Source organism: Ornithorhynchus anatinus, chromosome 7 (assembly GCF_004115215.2).
Source record: "Ornithorhynchus anatinus isolate Pmale09 chromosome 7, mOrnAna1.pri.v4, whole genome shotgun sequence".
NCBI lineage: Eukaryota > Metazoa > Chordata > Mammalia > Monotremata > Ornithorhynchidae > Ornithorhynchus > Ornithorhynchus anatinus.
This window is the reverse complement of record NC_041734.1, coordinates 38,281,349-38,308,474: the sequence shown is the minus strand read 5'-3', so window position 1 is coordinate 38,308,474 and position 27,126 is coordinate 38,281,349. Positions and strand designations below refer to the sequence as shown.

Genomic DNA, 27,126 nt, shown 5'->3' with positions numbered 1-27,126 from the left:
AAAAAAAGGCAAACCACAAACCAAATTTCTGCAAGTCATGCGGATTAGGAAGAATCTTACAGTTTTCCATTGCAAAGACCATAAGACTCCAACCTACTGGATTTTAATGGAGAAATTCAAGCAAAACTAGAGACTAAAGGCTGACTTCCTTGTCCGATTTTTGGAGGAGAACAGAATTTTGGAGAAGCAGCGTGACCTAATGGATAAAGTATGGGCCTTTCAGACCCATACTAGATCTGATCCTAGATCAGAAGGAACTGGGTTCTAATCCTGGCTCTGCCACTCTTAGGCTGTGTAACCTTGGGCAAGTCATTTCACTTCTCTGTACCTCAGTTACCTCATTTATAAAATGGGGGTTGACTGCAAGCCACTTGTGGGACATGGACTGTGTCCAACTTGATAAACTTATATCTACCCTAGCGCCTTAGTGCAGCACCTGGCAGATAGTGAGCCCTCAACACATATCATAAAAAGAGGGGCGGGGAGGAGGGGCAGAGTTGATGGAGTGCCTTGAAACCAACAGTCAGGAGTTCCGGCTTGATGCAGAGAGGAATGAATAACCATTAAGATAATTTAGAAAAAGATCTATAAAGTAGAACAGAGTACGGAGAGAGAAGAGAGATATTGAGGGTAGGAGATCTGTGAGGCGGATGATGCAGTAGTTTGCTGGGATGTGACCCATGTTGAGACCAGTGTGGTGGCACTTTGGATGCAGAAGAAGACCATTATTCATTCATTCATTCATTCATTGAGCGCTTACTATCCATTAGACCATGATGTGTTCCTAAATTTTCGTCATTTGTGAGCATCTGTCATATTTATCAGCAAGTTAAGATGAATTAGGTGATTAGGCAAAAGCAGGATTTTCAGGGAAAAATTTAGGGGAAATCCCCTCTTTCTAAACCAACCTTTTTTTGCCTGGCAGCTCCTGGATTAGACTTGCTTTTCCCTTTTAACCCCCTTATCTGTTAACAACTCTACTCAGAGTGTGGCTAAGATGCCGCCTCAGAGACGGGCTGTAAGACACATGGAGATCTTACAATACTTTCTGTTCAATAAACCATTTTAGTCAGTCAATCGTATTTACTGAGGGCTTACTGTATGCAGGGCACTGAAGTGGGAAGCATTAAAGCTCTCAACATGTTAAGCATTAAAGTTCTCTCTAGACGGTAGGGAACCAGGCAGGGCATCTCCCCCCCACCCTACTTTCCACACCCTGACTACTTAAATGCTCTCCACTTGCCCCTGAGCTTTAGGTGTCCCAAGATGGTTGGGAACCTATTTTTGGCACTGAATTAATAAAAAAAAAGAATGCATAATCCTAACAGCCACAACTGCTTGTGTTTGGGGGGCCCCCCTCTGTCCACTTATTCATGCCTTTGCTTGCTTTTATGTCAATTTCTTTTTGAAATTGGAATTTTGCCTCATTCAATTTTGGGTCATGAAATAAGAGCCCTTGGGCCACTAACTCCTGTATATGCATGGCATCAAGGCCCATTGGGATTCCAATCTAAAGTGCTCCAGGGTGATGTGGTGGGAATCAAAGAGATGCAAGAGTGCACTTTGGCACAGAAATTAGAGCCAACAGCATCTATTTGAAAAGGCTCACCTCACACCCCTGCCAAGTAAGGTGAAACTAAGCACTATTGTTACCCAGTCTCAAATGTGCCTTTGAAAATTAGCCAGGAGACTATTCATAAGGGCCCTGCAGCTTGGGACAAGAGTCTACCCTTCCAACTTGGGATTTAGATTTTATTTGCACTGGCCTTTATGTTTTGCACAGATGGCTCTGAATGTGGTGAAAAGCTAAGTGCTTTCTCTGCTGCTTGTAATTTTCCAGCATCTGGTTTCAAGTCCTCTTGCAACAGAAAATCCATTCAAATTAGCATCTTATCTGAATGTATCAAAGGCCTCTAGCAGTGACCTGTATAGGCCAAAACTTAAGGACTTGAAAGGAGACTGGTTGCATATTTTATGGTTAAAAAGGCAAAAAATCCTGGTGGTCTGAAATGGAAGATTAATGGCAAAGTTCCTCTATTGAGTTCTTGGCTTCTTACTGCAAGAATTAGTTGCCACTTTTGAATGCTGTGAAAAAGTGTGGCGAAAACAGGCCACTTAGAGAGTCCGACTTAGCAGGGCAGATTCTCCAGTAGCTGTTTTCCCAAGGGAAAAAGTTATTTATGTTGGCCTTCCGTTGCTTCAGGCAAAAATCCCACAGGGTAAGTGCCTCAGCAAACTGAAGTTTTAAGATTTGGGAGGCTTGATCAGAGATTCAAAGCATCTTGCTACTATGGTGATTGATAGTTATGCAAACAACAAACAGATAGATGTTCTGTAGATAGTAAGGGCTTTGAGTCTACCTAAAGTTGCCTCAACACCCTTATTCACAAGCACTCAATGTGTATGGCCAATTTAAAAGCATGAAGAAATAATGAGAGGTCACAGTACTGGCTCTTACTCATGGTGTAAACACAGAATTGGAAACTTGAAGGTGTACAAGTACAAAAATATTGCGATGAAAAGGAAAGAATAAGTTGGCTACCACTGTTCGATGACACATATCCAGCAAGGACCCACCCTCAGCTTTTTTTCCCCCTTTTATTTATCTATTGATTCTTTTCAGAAGAAATCTGGTTGATGGCTTGTTCCAGTTGTTAGTAACTGGGTTGAGAGGAAGGCAGCCCCTCCAAATGGATCAGAAACATGAGCCGTTGGCAAAGACCTGGCAGTGGTATCTCTCTTTCAAATGCTTTTGTGGGTCACCTCAACTTTGAGAAACTCAAACTCCAAAGATTTCCAGACACAGTGTTCTGATGAATTAAAACCTGGGAAGCCCTGGGGATTGTGATACTGGGACTGAAAAAGATGTTTGAATTGCTAATCTCCTGGAACACAAAGCTTGGGGAAAATGGAAGCAATGTAAGTTGTCCATACATAGTAGGGAAAACCATACTGAACTCCACAGATCTCAGATTTGTGAATCCTTCTGAGATTCACAAACCAGAATTACAAGGGAAGCTAAGGAGATGGTTTTCAAAGAGTTTTCAATTGGCTTGGTGACAAGAGCTGTAAACAGGCTTGGATCACACATATAAGCAATGGCAAGGAAAAAGCAATCTATGAATAAAAAAAACAAAAGAGACCAAGGCACCAAATTTTGGAGAATAAAACCACCCACTCCTCTTTTATTACTATTACTGTAGTTGTTGTTTAGTACTTATTATGTGTCAGACACTATTCTAAGCACTGGAGTAGATACACAGTCCCAGGCTCACAGTCTAAGTAGAAGGGAGAACAGGCATTGAATCCTCATTTTACAAATGATGCAACTGAGGCACAGAGAAGTTAAGTGATTTACCCAAGGTCAAACAGTAGGCCACTGGCAGCCTGGATTAGAACCCAGGTCTTTTTACTCCCAAGCCCATGAACTTTCCCTTAAGGCATACTACTTGTGGCTTAGTGGAAAGAGGCTGGGCTTCGGAGTCAGAGGTCATGGGTTCGACTCCCGGCTCTGCCACTTGTCAGCTGTGTGACTGTGGGCAAGTCACTCAACTTCTCTGTGCCTCAGTTACCTCATCTGTAAAATGGGGATTAACTGTGAGCCTCACGTGGGACAACCTGATTACGCTGTATCTCCCCCAGCGCTTAGAACAGTGCTCGGCACATAGTAAGCGCTTAACAAATACCAACATTATTACTACTCCCTCCTTTCACAATCCTGATTTAAGCCCTCGTTACCTCGTTGAACTAATGTAACAAACTCCTTATTGCTCTACCTGGAAGGCAGACTCTCTCTCCCCTATGGCCATACATATCTTTCCAAAATGTCAATCAGAGCACATCATTTCTATCTTGAAAAAGATCCAATGGCTCTCCATCACCTTTCACAGCAAATAAAAGCTCCTGGACAACACCTTCAAGCTCTTTACCAGTTCATCTTTTCTCCTTGCATTCCCCTCTGTTAGGGTTCTTACTCTACTTTTGCAAATATCCTAACTCCACATCGTTTTTGCCTCTCTCACCTCCAACCCAACTGCTCACATCAATTTATCTGGAGCACTCATTCATTCATTCAATCATATTTACTGAGCGCTTACTGTGTACAGAGCACTGTACTAAGCGCTTGGAAAGTACAGTTCAGCAACAGATAGAGACAATCCCTACCCAACAACGGGCTCACAGTCTAAAAGGGGGAGACAGACAGCAAAACAAAACAAGGAGACAGATATCAATAGCATCCAAATAGATAGAATTATAGATGTATACACATCATTAATCAAACAAATAGAATAATAAATATGTACAAATATGCACAAGTCCTGTGGGGCGGAGAAGGGGGTAGAGCAGAGGGAGGGAGTAGGGGCGATGGGGAGGGGAGGAGGAGCAGAGGAAAAGGGGGGCTCAGTCTGGGAAGGCCTTCTGGAGGAGGTGAGCTCTCAGTAGGGCTTTGAAGCAGTGGGGAGATCTAATTTGGCGGAGGTGAGGAGGGAGGACATTTTCTTCCACGCCTCAACCTTTTTATGGTATTTGTAAAGTGCTTACTATGTGCCAGGCACTGTACGAAGTGCTGGGGTAGATACAAGTTACTCAGGTTGGACACGGTCCACAAGGCTTAGTGACAAGAGCACGGGCTTGGGAGTCAGAGGTCGTGGATTCTAATCCCGCTCATCCACTTGTCTTCTGTGTGACCTTGGGCAAGCTGCTTCACCTCTCTGTGCCTCAGTTACCTCATCTGTACAACGGGGATTAAGACTGTGAGCCCCATGTGGGACAATGTGATTGCCTTGGATCTATCCCAGCGATTAGAAGTGTTTGGCAAATAGTAAGTGCTTAACAAATACCATAATTATTATTACTATTGTTATGTCCCACATAGGACTCATAGTCTTAACCCTCATTTTACAGATGAGGTAACTGTGACACAGAGAAATTAAGTGACTTGCCCAAAGTCACCTCCAACACCTCAAAGCTCTTATTTCTCTGTGTTAATGTGCTAAAATGGATATTCCCATCCCTTTAAGCTTATTATTATATCTACCTGTACCCTCTTTTAACTACTGCTTATTCATTCCTTGTGTCAAGCTCTTTCAGGAAAAGGTATAATGTCTTTTGTTACTTCTGTATTCTTTCCAAAAGCCCAGTACAATGCTTTCCACATAGCTGATGTTCAGTAAACATGCCGATATTTTGCATACAACTAAATGACCACTACCTTATTCTACCAGGGAAAGTACCAATTTGAGCAAAATTTTAGTTGGGGAATCCTTAAATAGAAAGGTGGAAACTGTAGAAAGGGCAAATATTGAACATGTAAAAAAAAATAAATGGAATAAAAGGAAATGCAACTCAATAAGTAGGGAGGAAATTAAAAGGGTCTAAAATTGAAGACCCAAGCACTGTAGATCTACAAACTGTCACCCATCTTTAATATATGGGAGTCAAACATCTGGGGAGTGCTATCACATAATGAGATAAATGAAGACCAAAAGTCTGAGAAAGCCTGAAAGAGAACATATTTATGTAATCGCTTCATCAAAAGCATAATGTGAACCATACGGACAATTAGAACTCCAAGGAATTGAAGACACAAAAGCAAAAAGGAGGAGACCTCAGGACAGAATCCATCAGGACACCAGCTGTAAATCATGAGAGAAAGGATAAGAAACAAAAATAGGCAATGTAATTAATGTATCAGACAGAATAATCAATTCATTAGAGCATATGGTCCCAGACTTGATAATCAGTATAGAATTAGGATGGTTTTTCAGATTGACTTTTACAAATTTAGGCCTCCGTTTTAATGAAACTTTCTGACATTTATCATTGTATTTAAGATCAAGCTACATACACTTAAGCAAATATATTTTACGTAGTGTGTGTTGCATATATGTCCTTCATGTTCAAGAATACTGCTGCTGACAGTACGATTCCATCCATGTGTCTGAGAGCTGTGGAGAGGGAATCACTTCCAGAAGTTAGGCATGATGTTGATGAACTAGAGCAGCATGAAGAGACTATTGTGGGTCACGTCTTTTATTTCATTAAAATTCTGACTTGCCTGAAGTGTCTATTTTCTTTCTCACAAGGTGTATATCCAAAACTATGTACTATTCTAGGATCATCAATAAGTTTAGGTAAGAGTGTTGATAACTTACTTTCCATAAGGCTATTTCCATTAGAAAACCTCCATCTAAAATCCATCTGGAAGGGATTAGGAGGACACTGGCAGAGCAGATTTAGCAGCAAGCCAAGAAGACAATAACTCATTTTTGGATCCCTGAAGTCCCCCTTTTTCCCACTGTTACTTTTATAGCCCAAATGAGTTGTTCATTAGCATTTATAAAAAATCTTATAGGTAATGCTTCGCTCTCCATCAGTCCCACTCAAGCAGGCTAGAGGGAGGAAGAAGTTTAACTCGGCTTGGGTAGCCTCAAACCAGAACTCAAAGTGAATTAAAGAGACAGAGTGGAGATTTGGGGAAAGGCGTCGATGAGAGAGGGTTGCACAGAGTAGCCTTGGACAAAAGTGATGAGACAAAGCTGGGAAATCTTAGGTCCCGTTCTGAGCGTTTGTGAGGGTCCAGCTAGTTCTCAAGTCATTACAAAGCAAATTAAATCAATAAAGATTGGAAAGTCTTTTTTAAACCCTTGATTTGGATCAATTAGTCAGTCTGCCTCCAAAGGATCGTTCTGACCAAAGAATTTTGAAACCATAGGAAATTACACATCTGAATCGAACGAATAGTTGCTGAGCTGCCCTGAGGATTCATGCCTCTGCTTAGTCATTCAGCTTGCCCATCAAGGTATCTACTGCAGACCTGCCTGATCCATGGCACCCTACTAGGATTTTTGGAGTTACAAAGGAATGGCAAGCCACCACCTCTGTCCTTGAGGAACATACACTCCAATCAAGCTTCGGAGAAGCAGCATGGCCTACTGGCAAGAACACGGGCTTGGAAGTCAGAGGTCGTGGGTTCTAATCCCGGAACCGGCGTTTGTCTTTCATGTGACCTTGGACAAGTTGCTTCACTCATCTGTGCCTCGGTTACCTTATCTGTAAAATGGGGATTAAGACTGTGAGCCCCAAGTGGGATTACTCTGTATCCACTCCAGTGCTTAGAACAGTGCTTGGGACAGAGTAAGCACTTAACAAATATCATAATAATTATTATTATTTTAAGCTCCCTTCTAGAGCAGCCTTTGCAGACCCTGGGCACCCCAGATTAAAATAGCTCTAGAACTAATGTAGTTTCCAGGATCCTTCTACAGTGTGGGTGGGGATAACCTAGAGTTAGCAAATTGTCCTGGAACTTCTCTGATTCTTGAATCTCATCCCTTCACCTGGGTGGAAATGAGTGAAAGGCATCTTCTTGTAAGCCTTTTGTTCCCTAAATTTGGGCTAAATTTGAATAGCAATCTCAGTTCTCATAGGAAACCTAGGTACTGGAGTGAGCAATGCTTTAAGAATGAATAGGTTAATACCAAGAAATCAAATGAGAGTTTTAAAAATTTCTCACTGAAGCACTGAATAATTGCGGAAGCCTAAGAACAAGGGCATTTGAGTAGCAACAGTTAGATACATGTTATTCCTTTGAGATTAACCATCTCACACAGAAACAACCCCCTGTCAGGAAGGCACCTGGAGAGTTTCCAGTACTCTGCCAGTCTTGGCTATAGGAGGAAGAGTCAAGCAGAGGCATATCCATTCCATTCCTAGCTTGGGTAGTGGCTAGCAAGTGAAAGGCAATCTACTACAAGTCAAAACTCACCTGTGCTGGGCAGCAGCAGCATGGGAGAGAGTTGAGGGCAGAGATTCAAGTTTTCTGCGTGGAAGAAGGCAATGGTAAGCCACTTCCGTATTTTTACCAAGAAGACTCCATGGATATACTACCAGAGCGATTGCTGATGGAGGTGGGGCTTTCTGGGAGAGATGTGTCCATGAAGTCGCTATGGGTCGGAATCAACTTGACAGCATAAGAAAAAACCAATCTATCTATTCTTCTCCAAGTGCCTAGTACATTGCTTGAAACACAGGAAGCACTCAGTAAATGACATCAATTGGCTGATTATCCTGAATTCATTATCACTTTTTTTTGGTTTTCAAGCAAGACATCATTTTTAGCAACTTTTAGCAACTAACCCATGTATTTCCTTCTCAATTCTGTTTCACTTTGGCATTATTTAATGATGAGGGCTATTGGTGAAAGGAAATCATAGTCAGTGCCTCTGACAGATATTTTAGTTGAGCTTTAATGCACTACATTTCCATCACTTCTTCACTAAATTGGCACTTGTACTTTAGTCTTGGCCAATGATGTTTTTTACTTTGATCATAGCGTCCAGTGGTCCGAGCCAGCATAAATGATGTTTTCTGTCTATTTTTGACATCAGAGAGATCCTTGTATCCTCCAGTATATAATCAGTGGGGTTCTGGAAGATTCCATAAAGATTCTGCCACGTCTGCTGATATCATTGTTCATTTTGGTATATTGTGCTCCAGATGACAAGGAAGTTGGCTTAACAAAGAATGACCATTTGGAGGTTGTTATAAGAAAAATAGCCCAGTTTGCCTGGAGACAGTTGTTCTTGGACTCCAGGAGAAGCAGCTGCAATATCACAGTTCTCCAAACAACAATAATAGAATAGATAGGCAATATCCCACAGATCCATGAGCCAGACCCTAAATCTGAGCTAATGGATGTATGGGGTACTGCCTATCTGTTCCATGGCTGCTCTTGAAAATGAGGTCTGAAGTGGAAATAGGCTTCAACTCCCTAGTCAGATCTAGACATTTCTCTTTTTCTTTCTTCCTTTCTTGGCACTAGGCTGAATTATGTTTATAAACAAAGAACCTTCCTGAATAAGGCCTGGAAAGGGTCAATGGGGTAAGGTTAGCAAAGTTGGAAAGACATTCAGAAGGGCTGAAGCTACTTTTATCCGTCGTCTCATACCTGGGTTTATCCAGACCCTATGAAGCTTTTAGGTGGCTCATCCCAACAATCTTTAGTCCCTGGAGAGCTCTAGCACATCTTCCCAGACCTTGGTTCCCCAATCAAAATTTCTCTCATCCATGAGTGGCCTGCCTTTTGGTGTTTGTCCTTGGGTCTCCAGACCCCACACTTTCTCTCAGTGGATTAATCCCCACTTTTCCCAAATCGTGTCTTGGCCTGAGTCCCAAATCATTCCCTCCTGGAGGATTCTACATCCCTCTTAGTCAGATAAGCCAGCATGAGGCTGGGGTACCTGCTGGAGAGAGATTAATAGAGATGGATCATTCTCATGAGGGCCTTGTAATCCTAGCCCTGGCCTTCCCAGTGTTCTAGGTAGAGCGAAGAACTATGTTGTGATTGGAGGAACAAGCGAAGCAAAGCAGCCAAGTGTTGTGCACATGTAGAGAGGAAAATTCACCAAGATGAATTCTCATTTATTGAAAAAACCCAAATAGCTTTTATCTACTCCCTATTTGGGCGATTACAGTGTTGACTGCTTTTTCCTCGGCTTGGAGAGCTGGCTGTCTTGTTCCGAATATTGTCAGATGTCCATAGGGTGGGGCCTTCCAATTATGACAGATCTGGATGACAATATTGTTTGCAGTGTGTGACTATGGCTCACAGCAGTATGTGACTATGGCTCACAGTCCTGTTTATAGTACTTGGGGCAGATTGTTCTAAATTAGAATATATAGATTGGTCCTGTGACGGCTGGTCTGGCTGGTCCCACACTTAGGAGGAAGAGGAGGAAGCCAAGAGAGTCACTCTGTGATCCTCTTCCCTAAGGAAAATGTGAATAGTAAACCAAGCCAATCAGCGAGAAGGACTGGGGAGGGAGTAAGGGCACCAGGTAGTAGAGAGGGAGAACTTCAGTCACCTTGAAGGTGGAAGGAGGTGAGCGGCATTCATGGGAGAGCAGACAGGGTGAGGGCTCGTGCTGTGGACTCTGGATGTACACAGAGCACAGGAAGGGATTGGAGATGAAGCCAAATTAGAGTTAGGATACCCTGGAGGCTCGGGGTCCAGAGTTTGGACTCCGGAGGACCAAGATTCCTTTCCCTGATGGGGAGAAAAGATTTCTTGTGCTCAAAGAACTCAGAAAGGGTGACACTGGAACCTGGATTGCTCCAAGAGAAGAAGGGAAAGGACCAGAGGAAAGTAAACCCAAGGTCACCTTAGGAAAGTACAGAAGGTCTGGTAGGGTAGGGGGAGATGCAGGGGATAAAAAGGATTCGATATAGGAAAGAACAGTTTGAAATGGCATTATTTTCATTGTTATGAAATTAAGAAACTATTGAACACTTTTGAGATCTCAGATCTTGAGGTCTGCCTGTGATAGGGGCTAAAGGAGAAGCTCAGGGTGCAAGAAACATGTGCCCGTGAGAAGCCACAGGAGTGGGGAGGGAGTACTTTTTCTGTGACCTTCTGGTACCCAGCCCTGGGTCGCCGAGCTAGTCCCTGATGATCTCTTTACCTTCAGGGAGCTGCCTGGGGTTCAGTCAAAGGGTAGTGGCCGTCGATCAATTAATTAAATTTTTGAGCACTTACTGTGTGCAGAGCAATGTAGAGTTTGTAAGTGTGAAGACCACTACACACTTACTGTGTGCAGAGCAATGTAGAGTTTGTAAATGTGAAGACCACTACACACTTACTGTGTGCAGAGCACTGTGGCGGTGAAACGGGGCACAGAGACTTGGGAAGTACTCACCAGGAGCTCCCCAAACCTATATGGAATAAAAGAACTGAAAGGTTTTAGGACCCAGCTGAGGCTGACAGGGCTCCGGTCACTCCTAAAGTGACTCTGGGGGCTCTTCTGGTGGAGATTTAAGGCCGAGAAACCCAATAATGTTACAGACCCTCAAACTAATCCCTCCCAACTTGTCTCCAACTCTTACGTCCTTTTCTAAATTTTCAAATGCAACCTATTGGTCTCTAAACTATGACAGCATTAGAGTCACCTGGCACAAGGGAATAGGTGGATCTTTTTAGGAGCACACCTTCAATTTCCTCTTTGAATCCTTCAATTTCCTCATCCTCTCCTTGTTGCATCAGGCTGCAGACTTATCCTTTATTCTAGGAGCTTTGTTGAGGCTGGGTGACATTATTCTCAGAGAAATGTTATCTCAGCTTTCTACCAGTTGTATGGCATTTTCCTTAACAATAAATCCAGGTCTCCATTTTTGGTTCTGTCTTCTGTTTTCCTTGTTAATAGTTGTTAATCCTTGGATAGTCTTGTTTTGCATATGCCAGCCATGTTTGCTTCAGCTTCCTAGGTGTCTTCAAGAGCCACAACTGTAAGTCTAACTGATGATAGCATTCGGGTACTCTGACTTGTTATTTACAGTGCAAAGGGTCCTCTGAGCTTTAGCCACAGCATCCTGAGTTACTCTAAAATGGCATTCCCATTTCCTCTATTTCCATTTATGTTGCTCTTACTTTGCACAGAATTTTTGTGAGATTTTTGGTAGTAGGACATTTGAATTGCTGGTCTTTGTGCTCTATGACTTTGGTCAATCAGTCAATTGTATTTATTGAGCACTGTCTGTGTGCACAGCACTGTACTAAGCACTTGGGAGAGTACAATATAAAATGGTCTTCCCTCCACTTTAGCTATGTTGGCCTGTGAGTGATAGGCACTTAATACAACTCCCTATTACCCTGGATTCAAACTCAAGGATAGTCCTAAGGGAGAAGGCATTCATGGTTCTTTGTTATGAAGCACCCATTCACGCCCATTGCTGGGTAGGGAGTGTCTCTGTTTGCAACCAAATTGTATTTTCCAAGTGCTTAGTACAGTGCTCTGTACACAGCAAGTGCTCAATAAATACGACTGAATGGATGAATCAACGAACATCAAGATAGCATGGCTTAATGGATAGAGCATGGACCTGGGAGTCAGAAGGGTCTGGGTTCTAATCTTGACTCCACCACATGTCCGCCGTGTGACCTTGGGCAAGTTGCTAAACTTCTCTGGGCCTCAGTTACCTCAGCTGTAAAATGAGGATTAAGAGTGTGAGTCTTATGTAGGACAGGAACTGTGTCCAACCTGATTCATCACTCCAATGATTAGAAAGTGTATGGCACATAGTTAGAGCTTAACAAATACCATACTAATCATTATTATTATTATTAATAGGATATTGTGGGTAATTATAAAAGGGGCTGCTAGGAGCAAACCTCCCTATCATGTAGTTGTTATGAATAATGGTCTCACCAGTCATATTCAGACACATGGACAACATGGCATCTTCAGTAGTATTCCCATAAGACTGGAATAGGATTGCTCTATATATGTGCCAAATAAAACACTCTAAAACAGTAAAACATAATAGAGTGGTAATCAGAAACAACTTAACAGGCTGGGTTTTATTGCTCAAAAGTTCTCAGTGCTGGCTTGGGGTGTGGCTTAATTTGCTCCACGTAGACAGAGCAAACGTAATTCAGAGAAAAAAAACCTTGATTATGCCCTTTGACCATTTATATTGCTTTTTAAAATTCATTTGTTCCTTAATTAATTAATTCATTCATTCATTTATTCATTCGGGAAGGAGTGGAAAGAACACAGGCCTGGGAGTCAGAGGACCTGACTCCTGGCTCTGCCACTTGTCTATTGTGTGACTTTGGACAAGTCATTTAACTTTCCTGCCTCAGTTTCTTCATCTGTAAAATCAGGACTAAATCCTATTCCCTCCTACTTAAGACCAGCAGCCCCATCTGAGACAGGAACTGCATTCCACCTGATTATCTTGTATCTAACCCTAGTAAGTGCTTAACAAGTACCATGATGATGATAATTATTCATTCATTCAACAGCATCTGTTGAGTGCCTACTGCGTGCACAGTATTATTCTAGGCACTTGGAGAGTACAATAAAAAGTAGGATAATAATCCTGGATTTCAAAGGGCTTATGAAAACAACTGAATAACTGCTTAACCCTCACTTAACTTGGATTTTGCCCTTTTCATATGAGTGTCAGTCAATGCAAGTCTTCTTGAAATTTTAAGGAAGTAAATTCAAGGTACTCTAAAATGCATCAGTCTGCCAAAATCTCATTAATAAATGGTATTTACTGAGCACTTACGATGTGCTGAGCACAGTACTAAGCTCTTGGGAGAGTACAATATAACTGAGTTAGCAGAAATGCTAACTTGAACTTACAGTTTACAAGGGGAGATAGACATTACTACAAATAAATAATTTATAATATATAATTTAAAGATTTGTACATAAGTGCTGTGGGGTTGAGGGTGGGACGAGTCTCAAATGCCCATGGAACACAGATCAAAGTGAGTAGATGCATAAGGGAGAGGAAGCCAGGGAAACGAGGGCTTAAATGAGGAAGACCTCTTGGAGGAGATGTGACCCTAATAATTCTTTGAAGGTGGGAGAGTGGTGGTATGGCATATATGGTGGGGGAGTTGCAGTCTAGGAGAACCCAGACAAATGTTTTAAGGTACAGTGGCTCAGAGATGTATGTCTATTTCAAAACTGGCATAGTATTTTATTGACCTTGAAGTTTCAGCTGCTGTCGGTAAGAGAAAAGGAACAATAAAAATAATTATACATTACCTGAAGAAGCAAGTCTCCTTCCGAAAATATTTCCTTGTTGATCTGTGGAGCACTTTGTCCATTTCTTCCTACAGTGGCAGGCTGATCTGTTGTCCAGTCAGGGTTCTTGTTCTTAACAGCAGCTGAGAAAGAGAGAGCAAAAGATGAACCACTATAAAGATTACTCTAGCATTCCACCAGTCCTGGCAAGAATTTGCCTGGCAAAAGGTTTGGTGGAGCCAAACACTGAAACTATCTGTTTGTTGTCATCAAGTGCTGTCGAATCATTTCCGGTTCATAGCGACTCCCTGGACCCCAAATTACCTGCTAATTTAGCTTCAATGAGGCTTAAAACTGATCTAGAGATAGAGAAAATGTAGTCCACTGCCAAGGATAGCAGAATTGGCTGAAGACCATTTGGTGGTGTGGAAATTTATCCTCGCTATATCTGTCACCCCATTATACTTTCAGCACTTTTCAACGTTTAAAGTTTGGGTCATAGTCATCATGAATATTTATTAAGTCTACATGCTTAATAAATGCCCTAATTACTTTGCAGAGAGTGTTGGAAATGTAGACTAAAAGTGAAACATGGGCCATGTCCCTGAGGAGTCCATTTTTTTGGGATTTGGAAATTCAAATCAGTCAATCAGTCAGTCAATCAATCAATGGTATTTACTGAGTGCTTACTATGTGCAGAGTACACAGCAGGACCTATAACAAGCTTACAGTCTAGAGAAGAGCTTACAGTCTAAGGACAAGTTTACAGTCTACAATCTAAAAATCCTTTTTAAGTATTCCTTAATTTTCCCTGCTCGCAAGCAGCTCAGGCCAAAGGGGGAGATAGGAGACTCTGCAATCTTTTGTCACCCATTATCCGGAATTATCTCGAACTGCCCTTAATGATGATGAAGATCATGTACGCCTCCTAAGATCCGGAGATGGAGTATATTTATTCCAATCACAGGAGTTTCCTTTGATATACTTCCTCTCCCTTCCAGACCCTTTGGGTTGAGGCTGATGCCTTGTTGGACCAAAATAACACATGTGCTCCACTTTGATAAAATGGAAATGATTACACTTGACACTGTAAGATGAGACCAGCAATTCAGTAACTACTATCTCTACCTAAAAATTTTTCTAAATCCACAATGTCTAACAAGCCTTTGATTTTGTACTTAAGATTCAAAGAAAGAAGAAATGAAGTTCTGCAGTTTCCCATCATGTATTCAATTAACATTAAGCACTCAATAAATACTATTGAATGAATGAATTACTAATAATACTGCTAGTGTAGCCGTTAATACAGCTCTGGGAAACCATGAACAGGTTGACAGCTCATCCTGGATTATGAATTATATAAAAGAAAAGGAGACTCAGAGGTGAAATATTCCAGGTGATTGATATTGCTTTCATTAACTTGCCATGCTTTTTGGAAAGCAGACCAAGTGAGGTTACCCAGTGGTACGGAACCACAAGAAACAGAACTACTATTGTCAATGCACTGTAACTGTTCCAAATCGACATCTGCCAAGATGGTGCATTAAATGGGCAGAGAAAACAAATAGAGCTATTTTGAAACCACACAATTAGTAACCAAGACAATGGCATATAGTCCACCAATGTGTAAGTGTGGGGTAAAACAAAATAAAGATTGATGGAATGAACTGAGCAAGTAGGAGGCAGGAATTATGATGAGAAAGCTGTTTACTGAATTTGAAATTTGACATTAGACTTGAAGTGTTAAAACCGCTAAGAATCAACAGAAAAGCACATGAAAAAGCTCTGCTGATAAAGAATCAGAATATGGAGATACAGCCCCAACTGATATGAAGAGTTAAGGGAATGTGAGCAGTAATTCTGAATGAAAGTCATGAAAGTAGGTTCTTCCAGCCAGTGATCACATTAAGATTGCCACGAATGTGTTTGGAGGTGCTGATTCAGCACAACTGACTATACAGTACTAAAGATATGCATACATCTTAAAATATTTTATCATAATGACCACTTTGGTTATTTGGTTTTTCAATATGTCTTATTCTGTAATGAAGGGACTGTATTCTTGCAGAACACCACGTTCATAAAAGCTCAGATTATAACACACACCGTGTCCAAAACCAGACATATGTGCACATCCATGCCTGCTGACACTGCATTGTGCTTTTCCAGACAGACTCGACAAAATGAGATTCCCTAATTCTGATATTGCATTCTTGCCAAAACACATACAGAAATCATGTGTTCTGGCAGAACTGACTATATCTAAATGAAATATCAGCTCTCGAATATGTGTATACTACTATGCTGCAGGCCCAGAAATAAGAACAAAGAACTTAAAAACAAACAGACCTTTGAAATTTAGGAGGAAAGGTGCTTCAGGGCTCTTTCTGCTTGTACTAATGAGTTACACTCTGGGAGCGATGCCATTGACAGCATTCAAGAATTCCAGACATTAAAGTGAATGTGACAATAGCACAGGTGCCATTTTGCAGAAGAATGTTGAGTTCGTCCAAGCCAAAGCAATTCTCAGGAGGAAACCTTGGCCTTCTTTCCCCTTGTTGTCAAGATGTCACATTCCCCTTTCACGGCCCTGCGAACTTAGCACCGCATCTGAGCTGCAGAACTTGTAGTGGAGGGAGACTGGGGGCTGTAAATAGAAATTATATCAAATCTGGGGTCATATCTAAACTGGAAAGTGGGCAGGCCAGCTGAAAACCAGACTGCCCACTATAAAACCAGATAATAATAATAATAATAATGATGTGGGTATTTGTTAAGCGCTTACTATGTACAGAGCACTGTTCTAAGCACTGGGGTAGACACAGAGGAATCAGGTTGTCCCATGTGGGGCTCACAGTCTTAATCCCCATTTTACAGATGAGGTAACTGAGGCCCAGAGAAGTGAAGTGACTTGCCCACAGTCACACAGCTGACAAGTGGCAGAGCCGGGATTCAAACCCATGACCTCTGACTCCAAAGCCCGTGCTCTTTCCACTGAGCCACGCTGCTTCTCAGATGACTGGCCACCTTACATGCTGCTGGGCTGATGAAATGATTGTAAGTACACATGTTCAGGCTTCTACAAGTAGGAGTACTGATAGGTCTTTGCGTATTTAAAGAAGGCTGCTTGAATATTTACGGCAGTTTGTTTAAGCTTCCGAGCATGCCTAATTAGTGCTGTACAAGCAATTAGATCTGGCTTAACTTTCCCCCTTTTCTCTTCTAGTGTATTAAACTAAATGCCTGTCTCTGAGCACTTTATAATGTCTGGTGCTATCGTTAATTTTCCTCAAGCTCTTCCACCACTAGCCCGAAAAGACTGGATTTCACAGAATGCTACTGTCTTATGCCTTGGACCCTCAACCCGAAGCAATACAAAATCATTTTGACAAAGAAAGGATCATGAATCTTCGAAGTAGAATGCAATTAGTTGGGAATTAATTTCTATTAGAAATAGCTATTATGCAGCAGGGACAATTATGCAACATTATATCAGCCACCATCAAAATTGGAGAATACTCACTTCTTCTCTCTAAGAACTGAGAAATGTGGGTGCTGTAACTCACCTTTCTTCTGGGGCCAGGACACAAAAATTCTTTAAATTGTATCCCACTTTTTAATAAGTTTTTTAGGAATTTAAAGGGTGTCCAATATAAAAAAAAGTTCATAAAATGGTTTCACTGAACGTCTTAGCTTAGGCAGAGCTAAGGGCTAAGAGGGAAAGGTGACAACATAAACCTCTTCGCCAATTTCCTTTCTTCTTCTCTACCGGGCAAAGCAGCACTAGTAGGTGCTCCATTAGGCTTTGATCACTTTCCATTTCAATATTCAAATATGAAGATCTCTCTTCAAAGTAAAAAAAGTTGGGACATAAGGACCAAAGAGTGAAAAGCAGGGTGGCCTAGTGGAAAGAGCCTGGGCCTGGGAGTCAGAAGACCTGGGTTGCAATCTTGGCTCTACCACTCATCTGCTGTGTGACCATGAGCAAGTCACTTAACTTCTCTGTACCTCAGTTTCCTGATCTGTAAATTGGGAATTAAATACCTCTTCTCTTTCCTAAAGCAGACTGTGAGCCCCATGTGGGACATGGAATGTGTCCACTTGATATCTTGTATCTACCCCAGTTCTTGGTACAGTGCTAACCTCCTTGTGGGTGGGGAACATGTCTACCATCTGTTATATAATACTCCCCCAAGTGCTTAGTACACTGCTCTGCACACAATAAGTTCTCAATAAATATGATTGAGAGTAAGGATGTAGCAAATACATTATTATTATTACTATTATTATCATTATTGAATAATCTTTTCAGAAACCTGGGAAGATCAAGTCTTGGATTCTAGCTCAAAAAGCTGTGGGACTGGCCCTCATATCTCCGTGGAGCGGGGCTCCTAGGTTATGGTGGAATCGAGTGCATGCATACCGTGAAGTCCAGTTTCACAACACACATGTTTTCAGAATAACTAAACTCCCGTTGCTCTCCAAAACGTATCCTTGGTATTTTTGGGGAGACTAACAGTAAACACTGAGTGGTCCTGCCTCTCCCTAAACCTGGACTCGGGAAAATGCAGAAAGTATCGACCAGCTCTACCAGGCATATTCATTCATTAGTATTTAATGAGCGCTTACTGTGTGCAGAGCACTGTATTAAGTGCTTGGGATAGTACAATGCAACTGTACAGAGACACAGTCCCTGTCCACAAATAGCTTATAGTCTAGAGTGTTAATTAGCTTGACTTTTGAGCACAGTCATGAAGGGTCTTAAAGCTACTTTCAGGTTTAAGGATGTGTTAGTACTGTTTTAGTAGCTTCTCCTGTTGCCATCTAGTGGTAACCATTCATCTTTCCTCAGAATGATCATCCTTGCCGAATTCATGAAGCTTATTACAGTGCTTGGCACACAGTAAGTGCTTAACAAATACCACAAAAAAATAGTTCATGGATTTCACCACCACATCTTTAGGTGAATTTCACTATGGGGAAAAAACAAAACTCTACTGACCTGTCCAGCTCCAGATATTTATATATCAAAGATCATGTACTGTAACATTTTCTGAGTGATAGCTTGGATCTGCTCTGTGATCTTGGGCAAGTCACTTAATTTTTCTGTGCCTCAGTTCCCTCATCTGCAAAATGGGGGTTCAATACCTGTCCTCACTCCTACTTAATCTGTGAGCCCAATGTGTGACCTGCTTATCCAGTATAATAATAATAATAATGTTGGCATTTGTTAAGCACTTACTATGTGGAGAGCACTGTTCTAAGCGCTGGGATAGATACAGGGTAATCAGGTGGTCCCACGTGAGGCTCACAGTTAATCCCCATTTTACAGATGAGGTAACTGAGGCCCAGAGAAGCGAAGTGACTTGCCCACAGTCACACAGCTGACAAGTGGTAGAGCCGGGATTCAAACCCATGACCTCTGACTCCCAAGCCCGGGCTCTTTCCACTGAGCCACGCTGCTTCTCTCTGGCCCAGTGCTTAGTACACTGCTTGGAATTCATTTATTCATTCAATTATGCTTACTGTGTGCACAGCACTGTACTAAGCACTTGGAAAATACAATTCAGCAACAAAGAGAGACAATCCCTGTCCACAATGGGCTCTTAGTCTAGAACATAGTAAAGTGCTTAAAAATACCACAATTATAATTATTATTGTCCTGTAAATTTGCAAATAGATTTAGAATAGGGTGTCAACGTTTCATTTTGACCATGATGGAGAACTTGGGACAGTGCACTGAAGGATAGGGCTTTAAGAGGGAGAGGGAGGAATGAGGAAGAAGGGAGAATTTGGGGAGTGGAGAGGCAGAAGAGGGAGAAATGGTGAGAAAGAAAGAGAAGCAAAGTAACCATCATCAGCACATATGGCTCAAAATTGACAACTGATGACACAAGCAGCCACGGTATGGAGAGCCAAAATAAGGTATTCACAAGGAAAAATGAAGGAATAAATATTTTAAGCAGTCTCAAATGATGTTTTATAGCAGGAGGCTGTTAGGACACAACCACAGCTATTAGATTAGCCTGGAAATCAGGAGAGGAGTTGCTCACTGAGCAGATTTGAGAAAATTGGGATAACAAGCGGCAGTCATAAACAGTGACATATGCTACCAGAATTTGATAGTTATTTTTTTTAGTCAGATGTACATTTCAAGATTAATATTTTGATATTATGCTTTAAATTACTTTAACAAAGACTAAGTAATAGCTAAGTGATGTTTAACATTACAGTTTAGAGCTGGTATAGGAATTTCATTTTATTTTTCCAGAGGCTCTGGAATGGTTCCTAATTCATAACATGCAAATCTATGGGAAAATGTACCCCATGCCACAACCACATTTTAAAGGAATGTCTGGACACAAACAATTTTTCTCTTCTTGAAATTTGGTCATTGCTCCTTAGAGTAACTTTGCCTCAGAAGAAAAAAAAACACAGGGATGAATTTTTTGATCACAATGAAAGGACTTTTAGTGAAGGCATTAAACTGAACAGAAACCTGCTGTGATTGGTTAACATGGGTCCAGGAAGTTTCACGATTTATTGTCCTTCATTTCCACCTCAGTCAATATTTGCTTTTCAGTAAACCAGGATCAACAGGCACCTTGACAAAGTCAGTATCTACTTATTATCACCATTCTATCTGCACATAACCTTGAGGCAGATGGAGCTGAGCAAGTTTGCTCGATGTCATTCACTGTGAGAACACATCCAGGGACCCAAATCTAGAATTTGCTATTTGGGTTAGGAAACAAACAAAGGTAAATGATGTCAGGATAAAACTTTTTGCTGCCCTGCCCTTGCCAGATACACTGGCATTCTAGAGAGAATGTAGCTCAGAAAGCTGCAATGATACATTCTGATGAATCTACATTATCATGCCACCCTCCCACACCCGCCACCACATTGTGTCACTCATTAACATGGGTCACCATTTTAAGTAACGCTGCTTGCATTGCTCCAGGAAAGCCTTCCTTACTGTCCCGCATCTGCTAGGGTAGCATTCGTTTCCATTAGCAAGCTCCAGAATTCAGAATCATTCTAGAAACAGCAGGAAATGCCAGAAGAATTTTATGACTACCACAACTTCCTAACTGAAAAATCTTTACAAACCAGAAACTTAAAACCAATCTCAGTAACTTACCAAATCGTAGTTTGGAAGGAGTTTCTGGCTTTGGTTAGTTGCAATTATAAGGAATGTTTTCATCATTGGTAGCCAGAATTTTTTTTACCCTTATTAATGTTTAATAAAACCCACTGGGTAGCTAAGGTAGGTGCTACATTTTGTTCTCAAGAATATCCTGAACAAGTAGTCTTAATTCCTACATTGAAAAAAGAAATGAATCAGAATGGACTGAGTTGGGTTTGTTTCTCTTGGCCCTGGTCCACTATGGTAAAGACAATCAATCAATCAATCAATCAATCGATTAATGGTATTTACAGAGAGTATAACGAAAGAACACATTCCTTCCCTCAAGCAGTTTACAATCTAATGGAGGAGGCAAACAAAAATTATTTACAATACTGGTGCAGGAGGAAGAACAAGAATGTATTAGGAAGTAGTGCAAATATGTCAGAAAGAAGTAGCTGAATTAATTAATTTAACATTAAAAGCTAAATAAATGCAAATATATTAATGTGAAGGAAAAAACATAAAAATGGACATTTCCGAGACTAAGAAGGGTTATCGATCAATCAACTGTGGATAATGCTTTCTTTGGATAGTCAGTCCCTGAACAATCAAGAATGAATTGTATGTCTGAATTTGAAAAATTCAGGGAAGTACTTTAAAAATAACATAACTGAATGGTCGATCTGCTCCTTTTGAACTTCTGTTTTTCTATATTCTGAGAAAGGGGTTAGAAAAGACTGGCCAAGAGGTCTTCACTTAACATCTAAATATGATCCTTTAGGCAAGATAAACCCAAACATATCCAATGTGTACTTATACTGGAAAAGGAGAAAAAAAATCTATTATTGTTAAACTGTACACACAACTGCTTGTCTATTTAATTTAACAAAGCTATATATTCAAATGTATTTATTGAGTGCTTACCTTACCATTCTCTGATATATTACATTCTCCTTCAAAAGCAAAATTTGTTGTCTTTTCCTCCCCACCCCATCCCCAACCCCCGCCAAGATACCTGTCTTGTCACAGCACTTGCCAAAAAAACAGTAAAAGTGGAAATATCAGTCAGGATCATTCCAATAAGAAAAGGAAGTTCAACTTTTAGCTCCCATCTATTCCCTTAGCTAGTTCCTTCAATTTAATAGACAGCAACAGAAGTACAATTCTATGATGTCCTCCTGGAGTGATACTAACTAATTAACAAAACCCACACAGCCTTGTCTCAAGAAAGCCATTTTTGAGGTAGGGCTGATCTAGCTCCCATCAAAACTTGATTAATAAGGGCCTATGCCCTCATTTATTTTGTTTATATTAATGTCTCCCCCTCTAGACTGTACACTCACTGTGGGCAGGGCATGTATATACCAACTCTGTTGTATTGTACTCTCCCAAGTACTTAGTACACTGCTATGAACATACTAAGCGCTCAACTACAAAAATTAAATTGAACTAGGGTGGGGGGTGCAATGAAATGAGGAGAGCAGGTGGGACAGCTGATACCCTCTGAACATGACTACGTGGTGGCTGAATGAAGACTGCAACTGTCCAGAAGGAGGCAGACCAGCCAAAAAATGAAAAACCATGTGGAAGTCCAAAGGACCTGGTTTCTAATCCCAGCTCTGCCACTTGTCAGCTGCATGGCCTTGGGCAAATCATTTAAATTTCTCTGTGCCTCAATTACCTCATCTTTAAAAGGGGGATTAAGACCGGGAGCCCCATGTGGGACAGGGACTCTGTCCAACCTGATAAGCTTGAACCTAATCCATCACTTAGTACCGTGCTTGGTGTGTAGTATGCACTTAACACATACCGTAAAAAAACCAAAAACCTGCCACCAAGGCGAAAATAAACTTCCTGTATTTCCCCTGTTCATCCTACCTGCCCTCCCCTGTGATGACTAGGAACTTGGCTGTGGACCTCTTGAGCACTTTGATACTCACGCTAGCCACAAAGCACTTACGTATACATCCTTATATTCATTCAATCGTATTTATTGAGCGCTTACTATGTGCAGAGAACTGTACTAAGCACTTGCACTATACTAAGTGCTAAAGACAGTACTAATACTAGACTGTACATTGTAAGCTCCCTGTGGGCAGGTACTACATCTATCGACTCTGTCGTACCTTCCCAAGCATTTAATTCAGTGCTCTGCCCACAGTAAGTGCTCAAGAAATCCCATTGATGATGGAATTGATTGATTGTAGTGCCAGCAAAGCAAACCTATTTTTTCCTGATAGTGTGACAATTCATTCTCTATTGTGTGCAAGTAAAGCAGTCACATTTGCCACTTTTAGGACTCATTACAGTTTTCAACTCATTGTGGGCAGGGAACATGCCTACCAGCTCTGTGATACTGTACTCTCCAAAATGCTTAGTACTGTGCTCTATGAACAGAAAGTGCTCAATAAATACCATTGATTAAGTGATTTTTCAGGACTTTCTCGTGGCATCCCAATTTTCCTGGGGCTTCTTCTCAAGGCAAGCAAACCCATCTCCTGATTGTTTCTTCATGTTAACCCAATCTAGCTCTGAACACCTTAGAGTTGTCTACCCAAACAAGCCTCCTTTCCTCTTTCCTGGATACAACTCATGTCCCAAAACACTTCACTTTTTTTTTCTTTTGCCTGTCCCCAAGAGAAGGAGCATGGCTCAGTGGAAAGAGCACAGGCTTGGGAGTCAGAGGTCATGGGTTCTAATCCCGGCTCCGCCGCTTGCCAGCTGTATGACTTTGGGCAAGTCACTTCACTTCTCTGTGCCTCGGTTCCCTCATCTGTAAAACGGGGATTAAAACTGTGAGCCCCACGTGGGACAACCTGATCATCTTGTATCCACCAGTGCTTAGAACAGTGCTTTGCACATAGTAAGTGCTTAACAAATACCACCATTATTATTATTATTACGAGAACCCATGGGCCCTGTGTCTGCAGGCTGGGTTCCTTTGGTGTTACATTGTTGTAGTATTCCAGGCATTCCCTTAGTGTTTTTTTGGTCAGAAGCCTTTGCCACTGATGGCATAGCCCCATCTACTTCAAGTTGCTTTGACTTCCCTTTCTCCCTACTGTCTTGTCTTTTCTTATGCTGTCAAGTTGTCTCCGACCCATAGCGACGTCATGGACGCATCTCTCCCTGAATGCCCCACCTCCAATCATTCTGGTAATGTATCCGTAGAGTTTTCTTGGTAAAAATATGGAAGTGCCTCCTTCTGTGCGGTCTCACCCTCAACTCTCTCCCGTGTCGCTGCTGCCCAGCACAGGTGAGATTGCCTTCAACTCACTAGCCACTGCCCAAGCTAGGAATGGAATGGACGTGCCTCTGCTTGACTCTCCCTCCCGTAGTCGAGATGGGTAGAATACTGGAAACTCTCCAAGTGCGACCCTGAGAGGGGTGTCCCAACCGTAGTGATGAGGAATGGGCTAGCACGCACGAGGGACATGCCCTGGACAGCAGAGATCACAGGGGCCACTAATGGCAGCTACTCTGGCAACTGACTGCTGATCTACATTGCTAAAGCACGTCATTCACCCTCTGCCTACTTCAGTGTTTCACCCACTGCCTCAACAGGAACACGCCTGACAAGGAAGAGAGAGTCTGAATGGCAATGCACTCCGCTGGCCGGCTCATCTTCCTGCAGAAATGCGCTGGGCATGTCACTCCTCTTCTTAAAAACCTCCAGTGGTTGCCTATCAACCTCCACATGAAACAAAAACTTCTCACTCTAGGCTTCAAGGCTGTCCATCTCCTTGCCCCCTCCTACCTCTCCTCCCTTCTCTCTTTCCACTGCCCACCCCGCACACTCCGTTCCTCTGCCGCCCACCTCCTCACCATCCCCCGTTCTCGCCTAGCCCGCCGTCGACCCCTGGGCCATGTCCTCCCGCAGTCCCGGAATGCCCTCCCTCCTCACCTCCACCAAACTAACTCTCTTCCCCTCTTCAAAACCCTACTTAGAGCTCATCTCCTCCAAGAGGCCTTCCCAGACTGAGCTCCCCTTTTCCCTCTGCTCCCTCTACCCCCCTTCACCTCTCCTCAGCTAAGCCTTCTTTTCCCCCCTTTCCCTCTGCTCCTCCCCCTCTCCCTTCCCCTCCCCTCAGCACTGTACTCATCCGCTCAACTGTATATATTTTCATTACCTTATTTATTTTGTTAATGAGATGTACATCACCTTGATTCTATTTATTTGCTATTGTTTTAATGAGATGTCCATCCCCTTGATTCTATTTATTGCTATTGTTCTTGTCTGTCTGTCTCCCCTGATTAGACTGTAAGCCCGTCAAAGGGCAAGGGCTGTTTCTATCTGTTACCAATTTGTACATTCCAAGCGCTTAGTACAGTGCTCTGCACATAGTAAGCGCTCAATAAATACTATTGAATGAATGCACAAACCAGAGGGTTACAGTGTTTCAGAAACAGCTTCAAGAACTATCCAACTTGGGAATGCTAGTGAGTTAAATGAAATGAATTTGCGAGAGAATCAAACATGAGAATAATGGGTGGAAATATCAAAGACTCGGACACTTGGTGTCCCCATTGGTTTCAACTTATTATCACTTGGCGGATTTGCTTCCCTGGATGAGAGGCTGCTCTTTCTGTTGCTGTGACTCCACTGCTTAATCTCACATGTTTGTGACTATGCTTTACTATTTCTTTAACACACGGGCCTGCCCTCCCTGCATACATAGGCCCCATTTATTTCACCAAGGAGCCACTTCTTGGGAATCCTGAAAAGACGAGTCTCATGACTGTTCTCCCCGCAACTATGCTTTTCCTTCCAGGTACCCTGCTGTTGATTTTTGATTGATTCTTGACCATCTAGTCAGCTCTTACTGAGGAATTATTAAGAAAACAATTTGAGAAGAGCATGGCTTAGTGGATACAGCATGGACCCGGTAGTCAGAAGGACCTGGGTTCTAATCCCGGATCCACCTTTTGTCTGCTCTGACACCTTGGGTAAGTCACTTCACTTCTCTATGCCTCATTTCCCTCCTCTGTAAAATGGGGATTAAGACTCTGAGTCCCATGTGAGACATGGAATGTATCCAACCTGATTAGTTTGTAACTACCCCAGCGCTTAGTACAGTGGCTGGCACATAGTAAGTGATTTAAAAAATGCTATTAAGCCAAAAAAACCCAAAAAGGAAGCCCAAATAATGAATCAATAGTATTCAGTGAGCACTTACTATGTGCAAAGGACTGTACTAAGTACATGGGAAAGTATAAAGAGTTGGTAGACACTATCCCTACCCTGAGGAGTTTACACTCTACAGGGGAAAACAGACATTAAAATAGATTATAGATAGGGAAAATAGTCAAGTATAAGGGCATTACATGACTACTGGGGGGCTGGGGTATCAAAGGGCTTAAGAACTACATAGACATGTGTAGAGTTAACAGAGAGGGGAGGACAGATAGGGAAATACAGAACTTCACCAGAGGAGGTCTTTTGGAGGAGGTGTGATTATAGAAGGATTTTGAAGGTGGGGAAAGTGGTAAACTGGGGGAAGTGAAGGGAGGGGGAGTTCCAGGTCTCACTGATTACTCTTCAAAGTTACTTAGCAACTCACTTTCCCCAAATAAGGACGAAAAAGGGCCACTTAATAACATAACTCCCCATCAGAAGCACTTCTTTCAGGAATCCTCTCTCTTCAAGTAGCTGAAGCACATGGAAGAGTTGTCCTACCTACCATCCCTGAAGGGGAAATCGTGTCACAGAAATCCACCCAAAAAGGCCGGAGGACAGGTGAAAACACAACAGTAGGAACTCCAAATGATACTAATAATTTTGGTATTTGTATAGTGCTTATTATGTGCAAAGAACTGTAGTAAGCACTGGGGTAATAATAATTATGGTATTTATTAAGCACATACTATGTACCAGGTGCTGTATTAACAGCTCGGGCCTATACAAGCAAATTGGGTTGGACAAAGTCCCTGTCCCCCATGGGGCTCACAGTCTCACTCCCCATTTTACAGATAAGTGAGGCACAGAGAAGTTAAGTGACTTGCCCAAGGTCACACAGCAGACAAGTGGCAGAGCCAGGATTAGAACCTACATCGTCTGACTCCCAAATCCACGTTCTTGACCACTAGGCCATGCTGCTTCACACAAGCAATCCCACAAGGGGCTCACATAGGCCTCACAGTCTAAGTAGGAGGGAGAACAGGTATTGAATCTCCATTTTGCAGATGAGGGAACTGAGGCCTAAAGAAGTTATGTTACTTGCCCAAAGTCACCCAGCAGACAAGTAGTGGAGCAGGGATTAGAACCCAGTTTCTCTGGCCCTCAGGCCCATGCTCTTTTCACTAGGCCAGGCTGCTTCCCATTCTAATAATCCATTAGCATGTAGCTAAACTCTGAACCCCCTTCTATTGAATAAGAGGGACAAGAAATCATTTTGGGAGCTGCCTATGCTTCACTGCAATTTGGATATGGGAAAACTACTCATAAAGAATCACTTG

The 27,126-nt window shown here is 42.1% G+C and overlaps 1 protein-coding gene across 1 annotated transcript in view; it reads right to left on the bottom strand.

The window, feature by feature from the left end:
• The window catches only part of LOC100083243 (aryl hydrocarbon receptor-like), a 149,998-nt gene that overhangs the window by 44,817 nt on the left and 78,055 nt on the right, over positions 1-27,126 (bottom strand). The window contains exon 3 of the mRNA XM_007660989.4: positions 13,560-13,681. Within this exon, the coding sequence (XP_007659179.2) occupies positions 13,560-13,681 (122 nt within the window). The remainder of the gene's footprint in view (positions 1-13,559; positions 13,682-27,126) is intronic.